The sequence below is a fragment of the Myxocyprinus asiaticus genome, chromosome 6, assembly GCF_019703515.2.
Source record: "Myxocyprinus asiaticus isolate MX2 ecotype Aquarium Trade chromosome 6, UBuf_Myxa_2, whole genome shotgun sequence".
Taxonomy (NCBI): domain Eukaryota; kingdom Metazoa; phylum Chordata; class Actinopteri; order Cypriniformes; family Catostomidae; genus Myxocyprinus; species Myxocyprinus asiaticus.
In genome coordinates, this window is record NC_059349.1 from 10,485,186 (window position 1) to 10,511,428 (window position 26,243).

Genomic DNA, 26,243 nt, shown 5'->3' on the forward strand with positions numbered 1-26,243 from the left:
GCGTTTAGCACACGGTGGTCTCTCGTTTTCGTGAAAGTTGCATGCCAGGGTGGTGAGCAGATGCTTAACTTCTTGTGCCAACAGGATGCTGTAATGACAGGGTTCCCCCGCAAGTGTGTCAGCCTGTTTACAAAGCCTTCACTCTGCACTATCAAGCCCTGTTATTGGAAACAGCTTCCGACTCCAGCTGGGAAATATTTTGACGCGCCAAATCAAGATGTGGGGGCAAGAGTGGGTGGGGCTCGGGTTAGTCCTCCCTTGTGGTTTCTGTTACACTCAAGGTTTGTTATCAACAAATCATTCCCCCCAACCTCATAGAAGATTGACAAAAAACAAATGTCAGTTTGAGTTTATTTTACAGTTGCCTTGATCACAAAGAATACAGTAAATGAATACAGCATTATGGGTTTACATTTATCAACAATGTGACTGAAATTCAGCATACATATAATTATGTCAATAAAACAAGATTATGCCTGAGACAGAGTTCATTACTATTAGGGGGTTGACAATGCACAGAATCATGTGAAATGGTTTGAGATGTCACCTTATAACAACAACAACAGCATATTGCTCACAATGTTTGTAGTATGGTGGTGTCTTCTCAATGATTCTTTCCATTGGGGGATGCTAAGCCATGCAAAATGTGAAATCGAAAAGGAGTGCCATTTGTAGCAGTGTGGCTGAATTTAGGTTGTAGAAGTCTATATGGACCTGAGAAAAAGGAAAAAGAAGACATTTAATGTGATCCTCAATATAGCAGTTGGCTTCTGGGAGTAAGCTTATTTTTTTTTGCAATAACATATGTACAATAACATTCAAAATAGATGTACCATGAGATTCAAGGAGATGGTATATGCTTCTGTAGAAACCACAAGTCTCAGTGATTTCAGTTGATCCAAACAAACAGTATTCAGACGTTTAACGTAAGGCTGAGGATTGCACACGTCGATTCAGTGCGATTCATTGTATAAAGAATTTAGCATAAAAAATGCAACACAATTAATCATGCCCTCTGATCTGTACGTAACTTCTGTAATAAGTAATTTTCCTACCAAAGTGGCAATTTAAGCTTGAAGTGTCGCCTTCATGTTTTTGTGAATCACAGTCAGCAGCGGGCAGTCAGCGCAGCTCCACCTGTGCAGATAACACGCCACTATACAGTCGACAAACCGACAGCTGTTCAAAGACAGCTGAATTGAACAGTGTATGGGCCTCGAGACAAATTTTCTTAAGTTTAAACTACATTTAATTTGATACAGCATCATAAAAATGCTGCGTTTTTGGCTAGAGATACTGAAAACTAGTAAACCGCAACCACATTGTACACAGAAGGAACGCGTCCTGTGAAAATAGCCCAACTCTACCTCTGACAGATTGCAGTGGACTGAAGGCCAGTGAAAGGCTTGTGTTCCATGATATGGAAATAAACCAAACAATATATTGACTTCTAAAGCCACTTTTTGTATTGTCTAATCAATGCTTTAATCATCTGCAACAATAATGGAATATCTTTGAATTAACTGAATGATTATATTATATACTGTATATTATATTTATAAATGTTTTGATTATATTGAATTACATATTGAATTATCTTTATTTGTTGGCCTATTTCGCAAATATAGAGAGTAACTGCAATAATTTGGTTAACTGATTGCGATTAATTCAATTCGAATAATAAAGACAGCCAAACTACTAGAAAATGCCTTTAGTGATGGAAAGGAAGGCAACTTGTAATTTCATATACTATAGTTTTAATGACCATTTTACAAACAGAAAATACTGCATATTGCCTACCACGTAAGTAAATTGTGTGGGGTGAACGCATTACACAGCACCCTAACTGAACAACTGTGTAAAAAGCTTGTTAAATTTGTCATCTGGGTATAGATAGTATTCCGATGATGTGGGGAGACACATATCAAAACAGTGCATCTGGCAGTGCAGTAGGAAAAAAAAAGAGTATTACTAAAAACCATGTAAAGTTTAGTGTATTATTTAAAGTTTGTAGGCATATCATAAAATATCGATATATCGATTATTGATCGGCACGTGATTTTATCAATACATTTTTGAGGCATCGATATATTAACATTAGCGCACATTTAAATTAGAAGCCTAATTTGCATGCTTTCCAATTCACTCAGTTGGGCTTCTGTTGAATGTCTGGCATAATAGCGTTGGGAAACAACAAGGGGATGATATAACATTTACTGAAGCAGGTCGCAAGGCATCACAACATAGGACGGGTATTTTATAATAATTTAATAATAATTTTCTTTATTTATCAAATTATACATTTGCACATATACAGTGAAATTCTTCTTTTTTCACATATCCCAGCTAGGCTGGGGTCAGAGATCCTTGCACAGGACACTTAAACACAACAGTTACATAGGTGTTTGCACTTCTTCAGGAATAAAAGTAACATTGATGAGTTTGCCGGTTAGTGTATGAAACTGGTTTAACTGTGCAAACTGAACAATTAGAAATTATTATGCAATTTCTCTGTATGTATCTTTGAAGAGGTTTAATTCACGCTGTCAAACCACAAAAAGACATACTTGTAAATAAAAATACATTGTGTAGACTATATGAAAGATGCATATACACAATATATCATCCACTGATAGCTTTAGTAAATAATCTTTGTCCTTTGATAATGATTTTGTCAAATTGCGAGTTACGCTCCACGGTGCTGCAGATTTTTGAGAGACGGTGAGGCCGCGCTGTGTATGTACCTTCATAGAAAATTATTATTTTGCATTGTAGAATGCGCTATGTCGTCCGCCAGACATGTCCGGTGTGTGACCCCCTTTAATTTACCCTGCCACTTACAGTTTACCAAAGTTGGGATAAGAAATATGTATGAAAGACTATTTTGCAGTGGGTAGTGCTATAACTGAAAAATTCCTTCTAAATGTCATTAATCATCGGGAAAATCCGATTATCGAGGTGTGGAAAAGGCATCGATCCCAAGTCTAAAAATTTGGTATAGTCTATCAAGTTTATATACTAAATGAACTGCACAGTTGTTTTGATTTTTAAATGTTAACCAGTTGTGTTGTGTAGTTGCAATAATCTGACCAATGGGTGAAGGAACACAAAGAAGAGAAATCCGAGTGCTATATACAGTTGAAGTCAGAAGTTTACATACACTTAGGTTGAAGATTTAAAACTCATTTTTTAACCACTCCACAGATTTAATATTAGCAAACTATAGTTTTCGCAAGTCATTTAGGACATCTACTTTGTGCATGACATGAGTAATTTTTCCAACAACTGTTTACAGACAGATTGTTTCACTTTTAATTGACTATATCACAATTCCAGTGGGTCAGAAGTATACATACACTAAGTTAACTGTGCCTTTAAGCAGCTTGGACAATTCCAGAAAATGATGTCAAGCCTTTAGGGAATTAGCCAATTAGCTTCTGAAAGGAGGTGTATTGAATTGGAGGTATACCTGTGGATGTATTTTAAGGCCTACCTTCAAACTCAGTGCCTCTTTGCTTGACATCATGGGAAAATCAAAAGAAATCAGCCAAGACCTCAGACATTTCTTTTGGACCTCCACAAGTCTGGTTCATCCTTGGGAGCCATTTCCAAATGCCTGAAGGTACCAAGTTCATCTGTACAAACAATAGTACTCAAATATAAACACCATGGGACCACGCAGCCATCATACCGCTCAGGAAGGAGATGCATTCTGTTTCCTAGAGATGAACGTAGTTTGGTGCGAAAAGTGCAAATAAATCCCAGAACAACAGCAAAGGACCTTGTGAAGATGCTGGAGGAAACAAGTAGACAAGTATCTGCATCCACAGTAAAACAAGTCCTATATTGGCCTAACCTGAAAGGCTGCTCAGCAAGGAAGAAACCGCTGCTCCAAAACCACCATAAAAAAGCCAGGCTACAGTTTTCAGGTGCAAAAGGGGACAAAGATCTTACTTTTTGGAGAAATGTTCTCTGGTCTAATGGAACAAAAATTTAACTGTTCGGCCATAATGGCCATCGTTATGTTTGGAAGGGAAAAGGGTGAGGCTTGCAAGCTGAAGAACACCATCCCAACTGTGAAGCATGGGGTGGCAGCATCATGTTGTGGGGTGCTTTGCTACAGGAGGGACTGGTGCACTTCACAAAATAGATGGCATCATGAGGAAGGAAAATTATGTGGATATATGGAAGCAAAATTTCAAGACATCAACCATGAATTTAAAGCTTGGTCACAAATGGGTCTTCCAAATGGACAATGACCCCAAGCGTACCTCCAGAGTTGTGGCAAAATGGCTTAAGGACAACAAAGTCAAGGTACTGGAGTGGCCATCACAAAGCCCTGACCTCAATCCGTTAGAAAACTTGTGGGCAGAACTGAAAAAGCGTTTGCGAGCAAGGAGGCCTACAAACCTGCCTCAGTTACACCAGTTCTGTCTGGAGGAATGGGCCAAAATTCCAGCGAGTTCTTGTGAGAAGCTTGTGGAAGGCTACCCAAAACATTTGACCCAAAATAAAAAATTTAAAGGCAATGCTACCAAATACTAACAAAGTGTATGCAACTTCTGACCCACTGGGAATGTAATGAAAGAAATAAAAGCTGAAATAAATCATTCTCTCTGCTATTATTCTGACATTTCACATTCTTAAAACAAAGTAGTGCTCCTAACTGACCTAAGACAGGGAATGTTTTCTACAATTAAATGTCAGGAATTGTGAAAAACTGATTTTAAATGTATTTGGCTAAGGTTTATGTAAACTTCTGACTTCAACTGTATGTTGTTAGCAGTGTTGGGTGTATCCAATTACAATGTAATTAGTTACTTAATCTAATTACTTTTTAGTCAAAAAAGTAGTGTAACACATTACATTTTAAATTCTTGTAATCAGATTATAGTTACTGACTTTCAATTAATTACTTTTTAGTAAATTATTTGCCCTAAAGTAATATGTATAATACATTTAAAATATGAATTCATATGTACATCTGTTAGCGTTTCTGTGACATCTGAAGTGTGCAAAAACAAATGAGAAAATATAGACGTTTTGAATTTTTTCTGGGAAAAGTGATTTAGAAAGTAACTTAAAAGAAAAATAATTAGGAATGTGATTACTTTTTAGATGAAGTAATCAATAAATTAATCTGATAAAAAAAATGATAAGTAATTAGTAATTGGTAGTGGATTACTTATTTTGAGTAACTTACCCAACACTGGTTGTTAGCCAGGATATATAGAAAAAAAAAAGAGAAATACATTCGACCATTATTTTAAGCACAATGACTTCAGATTAACAAATACATAAGCCGACATAGTAACATCTTTTATGTCTTTATCTGTACAGAATAGCATTTGCATATGTAAAGTTTGCACACATCTTTAAGAGACATTTAGCTGTATTATTTAGCATTTGCTACAATGTGTTGTTGTTGGTAACATACCTTTGAACTGGCAATAATGCGGTCACCTTGACTGTTCTTTCCCGCCGCTAAATATGTAATGTCAAGCACCCATTCACAGATGAAATAATACATAATTTTAGAGACTTCATGTCTTTCCTGACTCTTGTAAGCACTAAGAGTGTGCATCAAGTATTGATGATATCACAGCATGTAGGTAATACTAGAAGCAAAGGCATTTTTCTTACAAGTTGGAAGGATCCAATCCACCAATTAAGTTCATCTTCACATTTATCTTCTCATAACACCTTTGTGAAATATTATCCACCGTTTCTAAAAACACTTCAATGTTGGTCCAGAGAAACGCAATGCTTTGTTTACTGGTGTATCTCCACAACATGGCTGCGGGGCATGTTTGATGACAAAATCGAATATTATCTATTACTTGCATACTAAAAACATGCATAATATAGTGTGTATGCACACTGCTTCCTGGATTTCTTTGAAATGTGGAATACTAGCATGATATTTTTAACACGCAAGATTCCATCTGAAAAAGAAAAAGGACTGGTGGAATCTATTTAAGGTTTAGCCTTGCAATTTACATAAATCACTACCCTTAAGAGTACACCTAAGGTCATTTATATTTGAGTTATTACATTTGACACTTCACTCTTATTGGGATGGATTTTGTTATCAAGCTTCTATGCCTACAAATGTTAGGGGTATCGGGTGATACAAGCACAATAGAAAGACCTTGTCACAGTCAAGCATTGAGTGTTTGGTACTTTTATTAAGCATTCACGCTCTACAACTTTATAAATAGCCACACCTTACTCATAAAGATGAAATGAATAAGTTTAATGTGTTTCCTGAAGAAACACCACTGTATTGAGAAACATGTTCCTTCAAAGTTGTTTTTTTTTTTTTTAAATATATAGCTGTGCATATATCTTACAATTTATCTGGTGACAGAAGTTCACAGCAGTTTCCTCATGCGGCGAGTGTGTCTGTTGATGTTCATGGTGGCATGGTCGGTGGAAGAGGTTAATACATCAAGAGCCTCGTCTTGACGCTCCAGCTCTGATTCAGCCTCCAGGGCCAGATTCTTCAGCTGCTGTAGCATCTACACAAAACCAGCACAAAACGCACTCACGTATCAATTCCCTAGACATTCTCTGGACATTGACTAAATCATATAGTACTATTCTCTGATCTGGAGGGGGTAAAACAAGCTAATGGGACATGAAGGCATGTTCATCACAGATCATCACAGAATGTCATGTGGTATTTAGTTGGTACAACAAACTCGATTTTTATATTTTCTGAAGAAAATGTGAGTGGTGCTTGCCCATGCAAACTCAATGCTATGGTGTTATGGGTGGTGGCTAGGATGTTGCTAAGCAATTGTTAGTCTGTTTTGGGTGGCTGCTTGTTGAATCAGGTCAAAAGAGCCTCTATGATAATCTTTTCTCTAGTTATGGTATGGGTCCTTCCTTCAATTTAAGTCTATGGGATTTTTTTCACCTGAAAATGACAAGTCGGAAAAGTAATAGCACCCCTCTTCTCAACAAGCCGCACTATTTGAGGTATCATTTATGTCCATAGCGCAAACTGTGCGAGCAGAGTTACGCATGGAAATTAAAAAGTTAGAGTTAGGGGTGATGCTATTATGATGGAGCTTTCTACTGCAACAATTCATAAAGCTAAGGCTTTGACAATAGAAGTGTGGGGGAAAAAAGCAACAAAAATCAAGGACTTCAAACAAACAAAAAGGTATTTGATGCATAGAGATGCATTCTATGTCAGAAATATACAATATATACAAATATGTTTAATATATTGTATTTAAGTTAACTAATGTATATGTACAAGCTTCATGTATCTTTTGTGCTGGTTATTGAATATAAATAAAACAGTTGAAAAAAAACTTTAAAGGTTTAGGGGTTTGCAATAGTAATGCCTTTGCACAACTAATCATTACTTGACAGAACATTTTTCATCCAAGTGCCTTTTTTTTTCTAGTTTTGTGATAATAGAAATATCCTCAGTTAAGATTGTTACACTAGTTACACGCTCAAAGAATTTTTGCTGCTTGTTCAATTTACTTAATTAAAACAAACAAAAGCAACACAATTGAGATTTAGAAGAGTTTCTGTTATGTTGGAGTTTTGGGGGATACCATTATGTTGAAGAGAGGAGCTCGAGCTTACGATGAGAACAGATGTACCACGTGAAAAAGATTACTCGCTTCATTGATCAATTGCTGTGCTAACCATATAACAGTTACTAAACTACACTCTGTAGTGATTCCAACCAGCATGTATTTAGCATGCTAACATTCAATTTCACTAGTTAGTACATAAATAAATAAAATAGATTTGAGTTAAATTGACACATCTAATTTTGTTGGGTTTACCCAATTCAACTAGGTTCTTTCTACACAAAGTGTTTGTGTTGAGATTACATAGTAATTTTAAGTTAAGAAAACTAATTTCAAACACGTTGAACCACTGGCCACGATTGAATCAAGTTCAGCCAAAGAGCTATTTTTTGAGTGCAGTAAACCCAATCTCATTCAGTACTCTCAGACACAATACTGACATCTTTAAGTCTACTACTTAGACTTAGAAACGCCAACTGTAATTTTCCACAGTGGCCAGTACATGTTGCTATATGGCCAATGGCACAATCTATGTATTTTCCTTTATATTCTTACATACATACAAAAGATACTATGATCTGCATTCACACTATATGTTGCAAAAATCCTACACCACTCCCTCGATTGCCACAATACTTTAATGCTGGACTGGGTGGAACACATTCTAGGAAATTATTAATATCATAAGCAAACAATGTTTTAAAATACCTGCTCTTTATCTACAAAGCCTTTGATATAAAATCTACTTGCAGGAAATGCCACATACCAAACTTGGCTCTTATAATGTTGCTAAGGGGCTTTTTTTATGTTTCTTTCAATAAGGGCCAACAGTTTCAATATTATCACTTTAGGGTGTGAACCATGGGAATATAATATATTCCTTCAACAAAGTTCCACAACTGATATATTCTTCTGTTTGTTTGATATCATTTAATGACTGGATTCAGTTTTCAAAATCTATAAGCACTTTAAATATAATATAATAATGGTTTATAAAATTCCCACTCTTCAAATTTTCTATATAATATTTAACTAAGTGAGATATTGAGTTTATAAAATCATACAAACTCCAATTATCTTTTTGATATAAAACCTGGCACAATATAAAAGCAAAGCATCTTATGAATTTTTGCATGCATTGCATGGGTCTATTTTAAATATTCTTAAATAAATGTTAAATTCTCTTTTACCAAGATTCTGACCTGAAATCTTAAGATAAAATAAATAAATAAAATAAAATAAACCAAAACAATAAAAAGTTAGTTGTTACAGCTGCACTGAGACTCTTCTGTCCTTGAATCTTTTTGTGGAAGAGTGACAAGTTACATCATTTTTTTCATGTTGTTATAAACAGTCTGCGCTGAGTCTGTGCATTACAGTCTTCTATAAGACAAAGTACCTTGCCAAAAACTTCTTTCCCATCTTCTCATGGCATTTTAACATGTTTGTTTTTAGTGTTTCTCAACCGCAAAACCATCTTGAAAAGTGATATCTGTCATGGTTGACCAACCATTAATTATCTTTGGTCAAAGCAATAATATTGTGTTTTGAAATGGTTCAACATGAAGAGCGCCATTCCGCACAACCCCGTAATAATGCACTCAAACATAAATGGCTGAATGGTTTTTGCGTTAGTGTTTATGTCTGTTTCTGCATACCATCCAGCACGTCAGCTCGAGTGCTGAGAGGGTTTTACTGTGGCCATCTGCACATGATGGCACTGTGACCTTTTATGTGTCGTGGGGGAATGCCGACTGCCCACCCCTGCAGCATTAAAATTACAGGCCAGAGGAGGTGTACGTGTGTTCATGTAAGATGTCAATTTAATTTTAATTCTGATTAAAGGTGCACTCATTTATTAGTTTTTTTTTTTTTTGTTGTTGTTGTTTTTTGCTAACTGCTAAACTTTTAAATGGAAAGAGATGAACAGCCTAGTGTTTGCAAAAAAAAGTTGCTTTATTCTACATATGGTGTTGGGCGCACATTTCATATCAAATAGCACGTTTCAACAATGGCATCGATAACAGAACACTTTTGCTCTTGCATGCTGCATCTACACTGCTAGGTGTAAGCATATTGCTAACAAAATATTACTGTGCACATTTAAAGATGTGTATGACTTTCTTTGTTCTGCTGAACACAAACAAAGACTTTTAGAAGAATATCTCAGCCCTGTAAGTCCATACAATGCAAGTGAATGGTGATCAGACTTTTGAAGCTCCAAAAAGCATATAAAGGCAGCTTAAAAGTAATCCATTAGACGTGATATGATAAGTGTGGGTGAAAAACAGAACAATATTTAAGTCCTTTTTTACAATAAAATATGTAATCCTCCATGCCCAGTAGGTGGCCATATGCACAAATAACGCGAATTGCCGAAAAACTAAAGAAGAAGAATGTGAAAGTGAAAGTGGAGATTTATAGTAGAAAAGGACATAAATATTTATCTGTTTCTCACCCACACCTATCATAGCGCTTCAGAAGGTATAGATTTAACCACAGGAGTTGTATGGAATACTTTTATGCTGCCTTTATTTGCTTTTTGGACCTTCAAAGTTCTGGTTACCATTCACTTGCATTGTATGGACCAACAGAGCTGAGATATTCTTCTAGAAATATTTTATTGTGTTCTGCAGAAGAAAGATGTACACATCTGGCATGGCATGAGGGAACTATACCTTTAACGACTAATATGTTTACATTGTGGTCTGGTGGGGTGAATAAAGTCTGTGCTTCATAATCTTATGATGTGTGTCATTTATTGACTAACATTAGTATATACACATTAATTATATACTGTATATTGACATTTATTACAATGTGTTACAATTATCACATACCTCTACAATTGCAGTCTGGGTGTTGTGAATTTAACATGGTCCGATGCGCATAGCTAGCTTAACTGTATCCTACTAGATGATGTTATATGCTAAATTTAAATGACACATGTAATGACAACTGACATGTCAAAGATGTTTGAGGTAAAGTTACTAAGCTTTAGGCTAAACATTTTCTGAATGAGCAAAATCCAACAAGTGTTTAATCCGTGCTCTCTCCAATCATCGATGCTTGACTTTGGCGAAACGAAGCCATAACAATTGAAAGATAAAACATTTTGTCTCTGGTAAGTGAACAGCAGTATCATTTTATCAAGCTTAATAAATAGAAACAAAAGTTTCACCGACATTTGCCGCATCCCACAGTGCAGCACGCTGAAGGTCCAGTGTAAATGTGTATTATTATTATTATTATTATTGCAGTTGTGTCACATGAAACAGGTCAATAAGGTCAATTTTAGAGCCTGTAAAGAAACACTCTGGCATAACTAGCCAACTAGACTCTACCTATTAAATGTACATACAGCTGGCAAAAATCTTGTCTCTTACCAGAGATAAAATGTTGGCCGCCATCGACAATGAACTTTCAGCAGCTATTAGACAGGGTTTTAAAAGGCTGATCGAAATAAAAAGTGGTAGGCCTATTTGTCTCTTGGCTCAAGAGGTCTGTGCAAAATTTGGAAAAAAATTGGCCACCAGGAGGCACTATCACGCTTTTCAAATTTTTAAATGGTTGTATCTACCACGTTTCACATAGACACACATTATTCATATCATATCACAGATCTCCTCATTCTGAACATCTTTGCCTCAAGAACCATTGGTGTTAATCAAATCATTCGATTATTTTTAAAAAATGACTTTTTCGAACTTGTCCTAGGCCGTTTGCCTGATCGGAACCACGTCTCCCACTCAACGTGTTTAGATGTGCCCTACAATATGAAATAGCCTTTCTGTGGACCACCCCGTCTACTCCGGGCCCCCGTCAAGCCTGGGCCTAGGACAACAGGTCCAGTTGTACCCCCTTATCGGCGGCCCTGTGGAACCAAACCAGTGAAGAGAGATTCTCTGTAGTCCCAATTAGTGGTCGACCGATATATCGCCGAGGCTGATATTCTGACTTTTTTAATTATCGCATTGGGCGTTAAATTTTCCGGTTTGCCCGATTTTCTTCTTGAGGGCGCCGAAAATCACCCGCTTGCACGTGAAGCAACTGAGAAATGTAAATGACCAGTCACGGTTCGTTTTGTTGTTACGTGCATCTTGTTACTACAATAATAGACCGGTGTGCAACACAGTCTCATTTAAGCGGTCTGCATATCAGAGACGCGGCAGACGCGTTGAGCTCATAATGTTAAAGTGCTCGCCTGTTTCATTCTCCCTCTCTCTCCTCAACAGTTTCCTGTAACATTTAACTGTCTTGTCTAATGATAAAAAGGCAAATATCAATAAAACTAATATCATCTATACTGTCTGCAAATATGCACTTATCTCGTTTAAACAGATGTAATAAAATAACCTCACACAACTTCAGCAGATCTAGCATCCTGTGGAGCACTCATTTATTTACCTCTAAGCACGTATTCTACCAGTCTCTCCTCAGCAGTTCCCTGTCAATTTTAACTTTCCTTTCTAATGATAAAAGGCAAATATCAATAAAACTTCTGTTATATACCATTTGCAAATATGCAGATATCTCGTTTAAACAGATGTAATTCACGAACCTCACGAAAATCCAGAATTTTCTTCCTGTCGAGCGCTCATCTAATGTCTTCCTCTGAAGCGCGTATTCTTTCAGCCAGAATCAAAAACTTCAGGATCAGGATTAAAAGTTCCTCTGATTCACAAATCATGATGGTCAGTGGTCACAATCCAAGCAGGCGATCCAGCCTGTTTAAACTGTCAGGAGATTGATGTACAGGATACGCAGGAGCGTGTGAGTTCGACCAAAGTCTTTCTAGCAAGTCACTCCACTGTCGGCCATGTTTGAAATGCCCTCGGGAGGCTATTTCCAGTCATGAAAGTGCAGCTCCTATCTACTTGAATGGAGAAAGATCAAAATCTCCAAAACTGTTGGTCAAGATTACGATCAAAGATCATATTTTAAATCAGCAGTAAAATCTGACAACACTGGTATCATAAATGGTGATTCTTTACCTCAGATTATGCTAAAACAAATTATTTTCCCAGCTTTTATAGCTAATGCGCATGCGCGTTCTCGAGTTGATTGACAGGCGATGTCTGTATCTAAAAGGTGATTGGCTCTTTTACCTGTAAGGCGGGATCTACATCCGCTGACTGATGGCTGCAGTTGGCCATTCTAATTTCTCCCATTCTTTTTAATAGATGTGGCCCATCTCTGCTAAATAGTCTCTGGTGCAACTTCAAGATAAAAGCTTGTCACGTGTGCTGTAAGTAAATGTCTTATTCACTATCACTGTATGTACAACTGGTTTAATTCTGTATTTTTTTAGAAAATGCAACTGCTAATGTGGACATACCGTCCAAGGTTGCTGGACTACTGCGTGTACTGTTATTTCCTTCTTCCTAATATATTAACAATTTCTTCATGTGCAAATAAATTACAAAAATTTTATGACTAAACAGAAATCTGAAGAAACTGCTATCTACCATTTAAAATACAATATTACTTTTTTACAAAGTTTTGTGTGAAATTGAGGAAATATAGTGCTAAATAACAGTTTATTATTTTTTTTTTAAGTTTATGTTTATGTTATTTACTATATTATATTGTGTGATATATCGGCATTGTAACGGCCACCCTGCTCTCTGGATATCGGCATCGGCCATTAAAAACCCATAACCCGACCACTAGTCCCAGTATCAGTAATTATCCAAAAAAGTTTTAACTTTCGATTCATTGTTGCAACAGTAATGTACAAAGTGGGCATGGACACTTTTACTTAAATGGTTATAACTTTTGAATGGAATGAGATAGTCACCAAATCTGGAAGACTCATGTAAGGGGTCAATCTGAGGACACATGAAAAAAAAAAAAAAAAAAAAAAAAAAAAAAAAAAAAAAATCGCACACCTTTAAAAAAGACTCTTGGTGGGGCAGTAACAGTCAGGAATGCAATAAAATGCCATATCTCTGTGCTATATAACCTAATTTCTTTTCAAATTAAGGCACTTTATTGTTGTTTTAGGTGCTAACGGACTGTCTAATTAATGCATAATTTCTGTTTGCATGTGTACTTAAAGGCCCTTAAATGCTTAAACCCCATTAATTGCTGCTTGCAGCTATATTTTTAAATGTATTTGACAACTAACCGGCAATGTTCTAGGAACAAAGATGTCACTTCCCAAAACCAACAAATATGCTTTGAAATGGTCTATATACTATGGCATTACAGTACTGTATGACTGTTGCAATAAAGTGATTGCAAAATGGTGATCTGTCTTGTCCACTTACCTATAAGCCAAATGGAAAACATTTGATTGGTGATGACTGTGAATTTTTATCTATATACTGACCTGTTTGAGCTCCTGTGCTTCTGCCTCAGTTACTATGGGCTGCAGCACATGAAGTTGCAGTTGAGTGAGTTCACCAGCAGGTACCTCCACTGGCACCTCTGTGTCCTGACCATGACCTGAAGAGAGGCAGAATGGAGACATATGATCCGTACTGACAATGCCAGTTAAGCTGAGATGAATAACTTGAGAATGTTCTGAGGGTTTGTTGGTGAGAGATGGCTGATTTAATTAAATGAATTAAATCTGCAACAATTTAAAATATTAAAAATGTTTGCATATTAAAATATGCAAACAGATTATTGTTTAAACAATACACCATAAAATGATGTTAAACATTATTTAAGAAGGCCACAATGGGACAATCAAAAGCTGCGCCTCTCAATGAACAAGCAGCATTAGATTGAGATCACAACAAATGTTAGAGCATGACTACCACCATGTGGTAGAAATATGCTACCTCATGTTTTTGAGCGTTATTTCTAACCATTGTCAAGATTTTACTGGTAAAAATCAAAACAAAATCTAAGTCTCTGGTTATGCTTTGTAATATTCTAGTAAAAAAGTACCCAAACAAGTGTTGCAGTTTATAAAGATCACATTTAAATGCTTTTTTCATTTTGAAGGTTGTTTCATTCTCAAAAGTTAGTAAATACTTCATATACTGTATGTCTTGGCATAACATAAGTGCATTACCAATACCAAGACTCTCTGGAATACTCTAACTGGTCAATCATGGCATTCTTCTGTAAATAAAATGTACATTATGACTGCTACATTGACTGTTGTCCCAGGTATTTGTTGAATTTAAAATAAAAATGCACATTCGAATGCAAAACTGTGCTTTAAAATTTTGGATATGTGCCAAACACTGACAATGACTTAGGTGGAGGTCTTTGACCATTGCATCTTGTTCTCTTATCAGTGTCTCACAGCATGTGCAATGCGTTTTAAAATGCCACTGTCTGAAAATATTACTACTGTACATACAACTGTAATTAATAAAAACCACAGTGGTACTACTGGTATTTTGAATTAACATGGTTTTTTTTTATTCTAAATAAAATAATGTTTTTAAAATTAGAATTTTGTTAATATTTAAGTGAAAAATTCAAATGTAGTTTCTCCACCCTGTTGACAGCCCTAATCACCAATGTCCTACACAGTTGTGAAAGTTTCATGTCTTGTGTAACACTCCATGCTCTCTTTCTTTTCATATCATAAGATAATTTAAACTCAAATCAATATTTCATGTCCATTTACTTATTTATTTGGTAGTAGCTGTGTAAGCAAGTAATAGAAATGTGTGAGAAAACGTACAGTCAGCCAAAGCTGATTAGATCATGTACAGTCATTATCACAAAATATAAAATAATTTTGCTGTAATGACTGGATGTGCTGTCCATTATCCCTTACTTACAACACAGCTCTCTGGAATACTAGATTCTGATTGGTCAATCAAGCCATCTAGTGGTCTGATATTCCTGAATAACAACCGCACATCCAGGGATGAAGTGATATCAGGGTACTGGGAGTAATCTTTCCTACTTTCATATTTCATTAAGTACGTCGGATTGACTCAAGATGGCGCCGAGTATAGCTGCTGCGTTGCGAGCTCCGACACAACATTGTAGTTTTTTGTTTGTTTTGTTTACAATTCTTATGTTTTTTTGTCTTGGATGTTGTCTGCCTTATTGTCTATGACAGACAAACACTTTTGGACATTGGTTCTGCAATTACACACTGTAAACCGGACTTCAAATTCCTCAATGCCGACTTGCTGTTTACAAACACGCCAGCGGAGCCCTTTGTCTGGGTAGCCCGGCCGCGGAAATGCAGAAGGAAAAAGGGGAAACAGAGCCGGCGTTCTCATCAGAGTAAGACGTCGCGCAAATCGACCCCCGCTACCCAGTATTCTACTGGCAAACGTTCAGTCTCTGGACAACAAGCTCTGTGAGCTGAGAGCGTGGATCTCTTTACAACGAGAGACAAGGGACTGCTGCATTATCTGCCTTACAGAAACTTGGATGTCTGTGGAGATTCCAGACTCAGCCATCGAACCCGCGGGGTTCTCCGTGCACTGAGCGGACAGAGCGAAAGACCTCTCAGGTAAAAGCAGAGGTGGTGGTGTATGTTTTATGATCAACAAATCCTGGTGTGATCAGAGGAACGTACATTCTATCAAGTCTTTCTGCTCTCCTGATCTGGAATTTCTCATGCTTCTGTGTCGACCATTCTAGCTACCGAGGGAATTCACAGCGGTCATTATCACAGTTGTGTACATCCCGCCATAAGCCGACACAGACCGGGCACTCAAGGAACTGTATGGGATTATAAGCATGCAGGAAACCGTGCACCCTGAGGCCATGTTTATTGTGACCGGGGACTTTAACAAAGCCAATCTCAAATCAATCGCACCAAAATACCACCAACACATCAGTTTTAACACACGAGGGGACCGGGTTTTGGACCATTGCTACTCTCCCTTCGGGGATGGCTACAAATTCCTCCCCCGCCCACCATTTGGCAAATCAGGCCACTCTTCCGTTCTGCTTCTGCCTGCTTACAAGCAAAAACTGAAACAGGAAGCACCCACCCTCAGAACGATCCAGTTCTGGTCAGACCAATCAGACTCTATGCTACAAGACTGTTTTGATCACGTGGACTGGGAGATGTTCCGGTCCGCCTCTGATGACGACATCGAGCATTACGCTGATAGCGTCATGTGTTTCATCAGAAAGTGCATAGAGGATGTTGTTCTGTCCAAAACACGGATCTACCCGAACCAGAAACCTTGGATTAATAGCGATGTTCGTGCGGCACTTAATGCGCGGACCTCCGCTTTTAATTCTGGGAATGCGGAGGAGCATAAACAAGCCCGTTATGCCCTCCGAAAAACAATCAGAGCAGCAAAATGCTAGTACAGGAACAAGATTGAAGGACAGTTTAACATCACCAACTCTAGAAGCATGTGGCAGGGAATTAATATCATCAAGGACTTTAAAGGGAATAAAAACTCTGCCGTGAACACCGCTACCTCTCTCCCGGATGAGCTAAATACATTTTATGCACGTTTTGAGGGAAATAACACCACCCTCGCGGAGAGAGCTCTTGCGGCCGAAGCTACAGAGATTAGTTCACTTAACCCGATCCTTCCGACGGGTGAATATCCGTAAAGCCGCGGGTCCAGACGGCATTCCGGGCCGCATCATCAGAGCGTGCGCGAACCAGCTGGCTGGTGTTTTTACGGACATTTTCAACCTTTCTCTCTCTTTGTCTGTAGTCCCCACATGCTTTAAAACATCCACCATTGTGCCTGTTCCAAAGCAATCTAAAATCACTTGCTTAAATGACTGCCGTCCTGTTGCTCTGACCCCTATCATCAGCAAATGCTTTGAGAGACTAATCAGAGATTACATCTGCTCTGTGCTGCCTCCATCACTGGATCCATTGCAGTTTGCTTACCACAACAACCGCTCCACTGATGATGCCATTGCATCTACAATACACACTGCTCAATACACACAATCTCACACTGCAAAGTGATGAAGGAGCAATACACACTACATCTCCCACCTGGAAAAAAGGAACACTTATGTGAGAATGCTGTTTGTAGACTACAGCTCATCACTCAACACCATAGTGCCCTCCAAGCTTGATGAGAAACTCCGGGCTCTGGGCTTAAACAGCTCGCTGTGCAGCTGGATCCTGGACTTCCTGTCAAGCAGACACCATGTGGTTAGAATGGGCAGTAACATCTCCTCATCACTGACCCTCAACACTGGAGCCCCACAGGGCTGTGTTCTCAGCCCACTCCTGTACTCCCTGTACACACATGACTGTGGGGCAACACACAGCTCCAATTTCATCATTAAGTTTGCTGATGATACGACGGTGGTAGGTCTGATCACTGACAATGATGAAACAGCCTACAGAGAGGAGGTGCACAATCTGACATGCTGGTGTCAGGAGCACAACCTCTCCCTCAACGTCAGTAAGACAAATGAGCTTGTGGTGGACTTCAGGAGAAGAGAAAGAGAACACAGCCCCATCATCATCAATGGAGCACCAGTGGAGAGAGTCAGCAGCTTCTAGTTCCCGAGTGTCCACATCACTGAGGAACTCACATGGTCTGTCCACACTGAGGCCGTTATGAAGAAGGCTCATCAGCACCTCTTCATCCTGAGATGGCTGAGGAAGTTTGGAATGAACTGCCACATCCTCACACGGTTCTACACCAGCACTGTAGAGAGCATCCTGACTGGCTGCATCTCCGCCTGGTACGGCAATAGCACCGCCCACAACCGCAAAGCCCTGCAAAGGGTGGTGCGAACTGCCAGACACATCATCGGAGGTGAGCTTCCCTCCCTCCAGGACATATATACCAGGGGGGTGTGTGAAAAAAGCTCGGAGGATCATCAGAGACTCCAGCCACCCGAGCCATGGGCTGCTCTCACTGCTACCATCAGGCAGGCGGTATCGCAGCATCAGGACCCGCACCAGCCAACTTCATGACAGCTTCTTCCCCCAAGCAATCAGACTTTTGAACTCTTGATCTCTCACGATCAATATACATCAGCACTGCACTTTATTAATCTTATTATCTCACACTGGACTGTCATAATTATATCTCTCTTAACAACACACTGGCAACTGACTATCAACCGACAGCCTGAATGTCAATACAGTACAATACAACCTACTGTACATTTTATATATACTATATATACTATTTTTATTTTATAATAATACAGCCTAAATAGGGACGTGCAAGAGTAATCGACTAATTGAGTAATCTTTCTGTACCAGCTAGTCGACAATTAAAAACACTACTCTGGATATTACAAATTGATTTTTCTTTGCACATTATCCTGCCGTGAGCAGTGCTGAATACTGTCCTTCCCCCTTTGAATCTCTCACCAAATCTCACAGTTACAAGTGTCGTCGAGGTGTTGGATGAGAAGATATGCTATTGAAATTTGGTTCTTGTTGGAGTCATGCAAACCAACAGACGAGGATCTGCCTTTATGGTGGAAAGAAAACATGAAGCAGTACGAGAAACTCTGAAGCTTTTTGTATTTTGAAACCATTATTGGTAAAGTTTGTGAATAAAACTAAATTTCATGTATGTGTCATACTTTTATTTTATTTTTAAAAAACCCGCTTGTCTTAAATTTGTAATACATTTTTTAACTTACATTTTAGTTTAGAGTTTAGGTTAGAGTAATTTACAACAAAATAACTTGAAAATGCTCATCCTTAAGTCTAAACACCAACAGAAAGTTAAATTCTGTTTCTGGAGACTGATTTCATGTCCATTTATTAGTTTATTTGGTTAGTAGCCATGGAATAAGTGGCGGGATAATGTACAGTCAATTGGTCTTTATCGCAAAATAAACCCCTTCAGGGCGATACAAGATCCTGATCCCCCTGTCAGGGTTTATCTTGCGATAACGACCAGCAGATAATACATTATCCCTTAATTAATAAAATCTACTTTTGTTTACATAAAGTAAAAGACATGAAAGTACCATAATTCTGAAGTTGTAACAACAGTATTAACAAGTCATGGTTTCATAGGATGAAACAGTCAGCTAGATGTCCTTTAGCTGTACCTGCACTCCAGATGTTCCCTCCACCCTCTGGGCTGCCTGGTGTCGTTGCTGGTGTCAGCTGAAATGCTGCGTAGTCACAGGTGAACTCCATTTTCTTCTTATACTGCATCTCCAGTACAGACAAAGCTTCCACCATCCTGGCCGAAAGAACTCGGAAACAGATGTCCGGCTTGCCGATGAACCGTTGCCGCACACTGATCTCATAGGGGTTGTGCACACGGATATCATCCACCTCTTCCTTGTCAAAGTGATGAAGGAGCTGTCCATTTGCATCTCGAAGCTCCAAAGAGGAGACTAACACCATCAGACTGCCTGGTTTTATGTCCCCAGAGATCCCACTGCTGGAAACAATAGCTGGAATGCTGGTTATGACTTTCTGGCCCTTGCCCGCTCTTTTAGTATACGCTGCTTTGGCAGCCACCTCAGATTTGGCCTGCTGATGGCTCTTCCATGGCAGTTTGCCAAAAGGCCACCAAGACGGACACTCAAGTTCGCATAGTAGTCTGCACACAGTGGAAACAAGGGCATCAATAAATGCATTAAGAAATCTCTGTTGTCTGGGATTGAGAATTACATACAGCTCTTGAAAGACTATGACCAGTCAAATAATCAGGGGTCGGAAGTAAACCTTGTACCCCATTTTTGTAGATCATAAATAACTGTGTTGACACTCTGACCCATGAAAAATTATGTTTAGGGATGTGCAAAACTGCATATTTTAAAGTCGGCTAGTCTTGAAGAAGGCTTGTATAATTATGTTGGTTTGACAAAGTCAATTTACTGTTATTATACAAAATTGGTTTAGGGTTTTTTCAAAAGGTGCATCCCAAACTGCACACTTCTGCACTATTCTATGTCATTTTAAAGGGTAAGTAGTGCGCTACACTACTTCTAATGCGAGAAATATGTTAAAACTGAAAATGCAACACAAAGAAGTGTATAACGAGTACCAGGATGATACACTTTTTCAACCGTCAAAACGGAGTGTGAATTTACTGGACACTTCATGCACTCAGAGTTCGCGGCTTGCCGTATGTAGCGGAAGGGGCAGTGTTACCTGGCTGTGTTGATAGTCTGACAAAACAATTGTGAACAATGGAGAATGTTGAATGCTTTACCATCACCCCACGCTCTGTGAATATCTACGTTGTTTGAGATATAAGTGTTGAATTGAGGTTGGCTAGCATGCTAAAGCAAGAGGCAACACACTGCATGCGTCTGAGACATCACTTCTATCAGCTGTTAAACGGCGAATTCTTCCATGTCGTAATGAAGTATTAAGTATCAAATATTTGAAGATACTGCACTTTAAAAATTCATACACTACATCTCTGAGTGCATAGGGTATATAGTAAGTGCATACAGTATATTCTGTATAGTGCGTCATTTGGGACAAAGCTCAAAACTTTCTAACAATAACTCCTTCTAGAGCTTTCAAAGTACATCCACCAAACTTGGCACAAACATTCAGATTGTTCTGACTTGGAGTGCTGTATATTTTCTAACTAATCGGATTAATGGTTTTCGCACAGCGGGCGATCAAAATCGGAAAAAACTTCCTGAACTGCGAGTCATTTATTTCATCATGTCTGACTCTATATTTACTAAGAACTGTTATTGTGTTGTGTACTTGAAGGAATAGTTCACCCAAAAATGAAAATTCTCTCATCATTTACTCACCCTCATGCCATCCCAGATGTGTATGACTTTCTTTCTTCTGCAGAACACAAAGATATTTAGAAGAATATTTCAGCTCTGTAGTTCCATACAATGCAAGTGAATGGTGGCCAGAAAGCACAGGTCCAAAAAGCACATAAAGGCAGCATAAAAGTAATCCATAAGACTCCAGTGGGTTAATCCATGTCTTCAGAAGCAATATGACAGGTGTGGTTGAGAAACAGATCAATATTTTAGTCCTTTTTTTTCTATCCACCTTTTTCCTACATGCTGTGATGCTAAGAACGAAATGTGGGCATTATTTCTGTTATCAAGTAAATACAGCTGTTGTTATGGCGTCCATCCATTTATTCTTTCATTGCTGTGTTGCAATTTTGAGGCGTTTACACCTCAAATGCGATGTGGTGACATGCATTTTTGACTTCCTCTGCAGAGGTGGGTAGTAACAAGCTACATTTACTCCGTTACATTTACTTGAGTAACTTTTTAGAAAAAATTACATTTTATGAGTATAGTTAAGGTGGGTAATTTTCACTCTTACTCAAGTAGATTTCTAAAAATGTATTTTTACTTTGGTACAATGGGCAAAGTTCTTGTCGTTACATTACCTGTTTTAAATTAATAAGTGTAAATAAATGCATATTCTTCGCTCCACACCATGAAAAAGAGTAGTTTTGTCACACAGTGCCTTCATTTTACACCAAGACAAGTGGATATTTGAAGATTAAAATTGCAGCACGGTAAGTGTTGGCGATAATGATAACGTGGGCTTGTCTGTGTCATGGTCATTTTCAGGGTGATTCTGTAACTATAGGCTCTTGTGACCTCAGTTTATAAGTATACATTTTTATATCAGTATTGCAATATATCAGTTCCTTAATACTTGTAAACATCTGCAAAATGTATAAATGTCTTATGCTTTGCTGACCGCGTGTTTGCCTTCTGGAGCACGAGCTGACAGTTTATCTGCGCATGAACAGCATTTCTGCATTTGATAGATGCGGCACGTTTTTCTCATGGACAATAAAAAACAAGCTCTGAACTTAAATAATCCCAACATGATTCCAAATACAGGGATAAGTTGCAGTTTACCCTTAGTGTTTTTCACCACAATAATTACTAGAAACTGGTTTCCAAACTTCTCTTCTAATTGACAGATTCGACAAGTCTGACAAGCGTCCTTAAAGTGATAAAGCAACCATAAATTATAGTGCTGTCATAATTTCCCTCCCTCATGTTGTTCCAAATCTGTGTGACTTTGTGTATTTTGTGGAACCCAAAAAAGATATAAGACATAAAGTTAGAGACTGACAGTCTCGATCATCATTCCCTTTTAAAACATAGAGGAAAAAACATGCAGTTAATGTAAATGGTGACTATAAAGCTAACATTCTGTCTGACATCTCTTTAATTGTGTTGCATTTGAAACTACATGAGGGTGTATGATGACAATTTCCATTAATAATAATAATAATTATTATTATTATTATTATTATTAGTATAATTATTATTATTCTGTAATACATGTTAAATATGTATTATGTAATGGAATATTGGGGCGTAATCGTCCATTATGCAAAGTAAATAGTTACTCAAGAGTATTCTTTTAATTGGATACTTTCATACTCTTACTCAAGTAGTTTTTTTACATTACTACTTTTACTTCTACTTGAGTAATAATATTTTTAAAGTAATTGTACTGTAAGTGTAGTTTATAACTATATTAAGCGCTGATCATTTGTGAGCGGATCATCCGAAACGTGTCTTAATACCAGCTTTAAACAGGGTCTAAAATAACTGCAGCCAAAGCAAGCGAATGCTATAGAACAACTTCCAGTGGAAGTTGCACCCATACCCATTTACCAGTAAGAGCCCCAGGGAAAAGGTGGATAAATCTCCACTTTCACATTCTTATTTTTTGGCGATTCGCATTCTTGGTGCATATCGCCACCTACTGGGCAGAAAGGAGAATTTATAGTAATAAAGGACTTAAATATTGATCTGTTTCTCACCCACACTTATATCACTTCTGAAGATATGTATTAAACCACTGGAGTCAAATGGATTACTCTTATTATGCCTTTATGTGCCTTTTGGACCTGTGCTTTCTGGCCATCATTCACTTGCATTGTATGGAATTACAGAGCTGAAATATTCTTCTAAAAATCTTTGTTTGTGTTCAGCACAAGAAACGATAAAATAATTAAAAAGTCTGCGTAAACACGCATTTTCCGATAATCTTTTCTGTTAAAATATTAAATGATCTCATCATTTGGAAACAAGCTGCTGAGGGCTTTAAATGCAACAAGAATTGCTTATTTCCAAATATTTCTTCCTCAAAAGTACTAAAAGAATCGTTAATGGAACTGTTAAGGAACCAGAATTCCTTACGATTTCCATCCCTAGTGACACTGCAACAAGAATGGGTTGCTAACATACTAACACATTTTCAAAGTCTGAACCTGAACAAAACGTACTTATCAGCCACATTCAGGTCTGATTCGATCTTGTCCAAGCCCTGAATCATGTTGTCAAACTGCTCTCCCTGGTGGTTCAGGACTTTCCCGGTGTCATCCAGTCTCCGCTGAGCTCCAGATATCAGGCTGATCAGTTCCTGCCCTTTACTGAGAGGAGCTTCAGCGCCGTGGGGTTCTGTGGGCGACAGCAGCCGCTCCCTCCAGAAGTGCTCCAGCACATGGTAAACAGCAGCACGACAGGGCCTCAAGGAGCCAAACCAGTGCTTGATGTTTCCCTGCTCCAACACTGTCAGAGTGCTGAAGATGAAGCTTGAGGATTCCATCTTGATCTCCATGATGTGCGAGAGCCTCAGGCTGGCCAGACTCTCCTGGTTCTGCTCAGAGGTGAAGCGCAGGGTGGTGCGGGTTAACGAAAGGGTGCCGCTGACCCAGCGTTTCTCACTGTTGATGTAATAAGAGCCGGGCCAACTGTGAATGGATGCATCCCGGCTCATCTTAATGGACTGATTTGGCATGAATGCCATGGATTTGGCCTGGAGCTCACCTGTCAAGTCAATAATGTAAGTAAATAGTTAATAAGCAGATACAATTAATTGATAACTTTTGACCAATGAATTTCCAAGACATTTCCAGTCGTTCATAATTACTGGATATGGATGGTATATACACTGCCTGGCCAAAAAAAATAAAAAAATAAAAAAAAATCGCCTTTTGGATTTAAATAAACAGATGCTTTAGAGCCTATGATTGGATCATTATTGTAGTGATTAATCTGTTTCAGCTGGCAAAAATTCTTTTATCCCTAAATGATGCAGTTTGTAGCTTCTCATTTCTTAAACAACCATATCAGAAGACGTATCCCGTGGTCATGGAAAAGATGTTACTGTGTTTCAGAAGGGGCAAATTATTGGCCTGCATCAAGCAAAGAAAACAACTAAGGAGATTGCTGAAATCACTGGAATTGGGTTTAGAACTGTCCAGCGCATTATTAAAACCTGTAAGGATAGTGGCGAACCGTCACTAAAAATCTTGAATGATCATGATCAGAGATCACGAAAATGCTTGGTGAAGTCACATCTTAAAAAAAAATCAGAACTTACGGCTATGTTTAATAGTGAATGTATGAAGGAGGCTACCACCCCCGGAGTCACGAGTTCGAATCCAGGGTGTGCTATGTGACTCCAGCCAGGTCTCCTAAGCTACCAAAATTGGCCCGGTTGCTAGGGAGGGTAGAGTCACATGGGGTAACCTCCTCGTGGTCGCGATTAGTGGTTCTCGCTCTCAATGGGGCGCGTGGTGAGTTGTGCGTGGATCGCGGAGAGTAGCGTGAGCCTCCACATGCTGTGAGTCTCCACGGTGTCATGCACAATGAGCCACGTGATAAGATGTGCAGACTCACGGTCTCAGAAGTGGAGGCAACTGAGACTTGTCCTCCACCACCCGAATTGAGGTGAGTAACAGTGCCACCATGAGGCCCTACTAAGTATTGGGAATTGGGCATTCCAAATTGGGAGAAAAGGGGATAAAAATAAATAAATAAAATAAAATAAAATAGTTAAAGAGCATTTCCACATGCACAATGCAACAAGAATTTACAAGAAAGCCACTTGTTTGTGAGGCTAATCAGAAAAAAACAACTTCAAGATTTACCGTATTTTATATATATTATATATATATATATATATATATAATTTTAGTACGATTGCACACTTAAAATGAGAAGTATCTAACAGCTGAAATATATTTTCTTACTGTGCAAAACTTTATATTTATTACAGCAATTTTAATGACTTGTATTTTCTTAAAAAGTTCCTTGATAATATAATGAGATGACTGTGAATCACATTAAACAGCAAGCTATTTGATTTGTTTTTTTTCCCAGTTTGGGCCTTGCTGATTTTTTTATTTTTATTATTATTATTAACTCAAATTGCACACAAATAAACGAAGAAAAAGAAAAAGATAGGACAAAATAAGACTTAACAACAAATCACAATAACACACACATAACCAACAAAACCATAATTCAGACTTAATTTTAGACAAGTAAATGTATTGTATATTCTTTGTATACAATTTTATTGTAACTAACGCTATCAAATCAACTGTAAACACTATTCACATGGTTCTGTATGCTCAAAAACAGATGGTCGAGTATGCCATAACATGATAAAAGCTATTCAAACCCAACGCTCCTCATGAATATCATACCTTTCTGTTGTTTTTCTTAGATGACAGCTACAGTAGGGTGTGACATCAATGGCGTACTAACGTAAACAACGTCTTTTAACATCGTAAAGGGCTCTTTTCATGTGTTTTCTGTGGGGTACATCTCAGTCGGAAGCGAGACATTTACTGCGATGCCCTTATATAATTTATGTAATCGATTTAAGGACGAATTTAGATTCCGGTTCCCCGTCGTGTTTGAGCGATGTAAACATAACTTCTCATGTTTACTGTCCGATGTACCAGAGACACTCATTAAAGGTTCCGCTCAAATGTTCAGCTAAGGACAACGACTTCTGATTCTACTGAGTTAATAAAATAATGCGAAATATATTCGCCTGGTATGTTAGATGATTCA

General features: G+C 38.1%; 1 protein-coding gene across 1 annotated transcript; it reads right to left on the reverse strand.

Moving 5' to 3' along the window:
- Window positions 1-334: 334 nt before the first annotated feature.
- snap47 (synaptosome associated protein 47) lies at window positions 335-26,204 on the reverse strand. The gene is made up of 6 exons (XM_051699562.1): window positions 25,871-26,204; window positions 23,660-24,203; window positions 19,506-20,008; window positions 13,894-14,009; window positions 6,354-6,521; window positions 335-714 (listed from the first exon to the last, which is right to left on the reverse strand). Exons 2-5 carry the CDS (start codon window positions 24,181-24,183, stop codon window positions 6,375-6,377), a joined length of 1,290 nt encoding a protein of 429 aa, XP_051555522.1. The 5' UTR covers window positions 24,184-24,203; window positions 25,871-26,204; the 3' UTR covers window positions 335-714; window positions 6,354-6,374.
- Between the last annotated feature and the right edge of the window lie 39 nt (window positions 26,205-26,243).

Excerpts from the sequence above, each read along its gene's own strand:
- snap47 (XM_051699562.1), bottom strand. The coding sequence starts at position 24,183 with ATGGCATTCATGCCAAATCAGTCCATTAAGATGAGCCGGGATGCATCC. Across the intron at positions 14,010-19,505 it reads AGGGAACATCTGGAGTGCAG|GTCATGGTCAGGACACAGAG; the intron begins GTACAGCTAAAG and ends GCCTCTCTTCAG. Across the intron at positions 6,522-13,893 it reads AAGCACAGGAGCTCAAACAG|ATGCTACAGCAGCTGAAGAA; the intron begins GTCAGTATATAG and ends GGTTTTGTGTAG.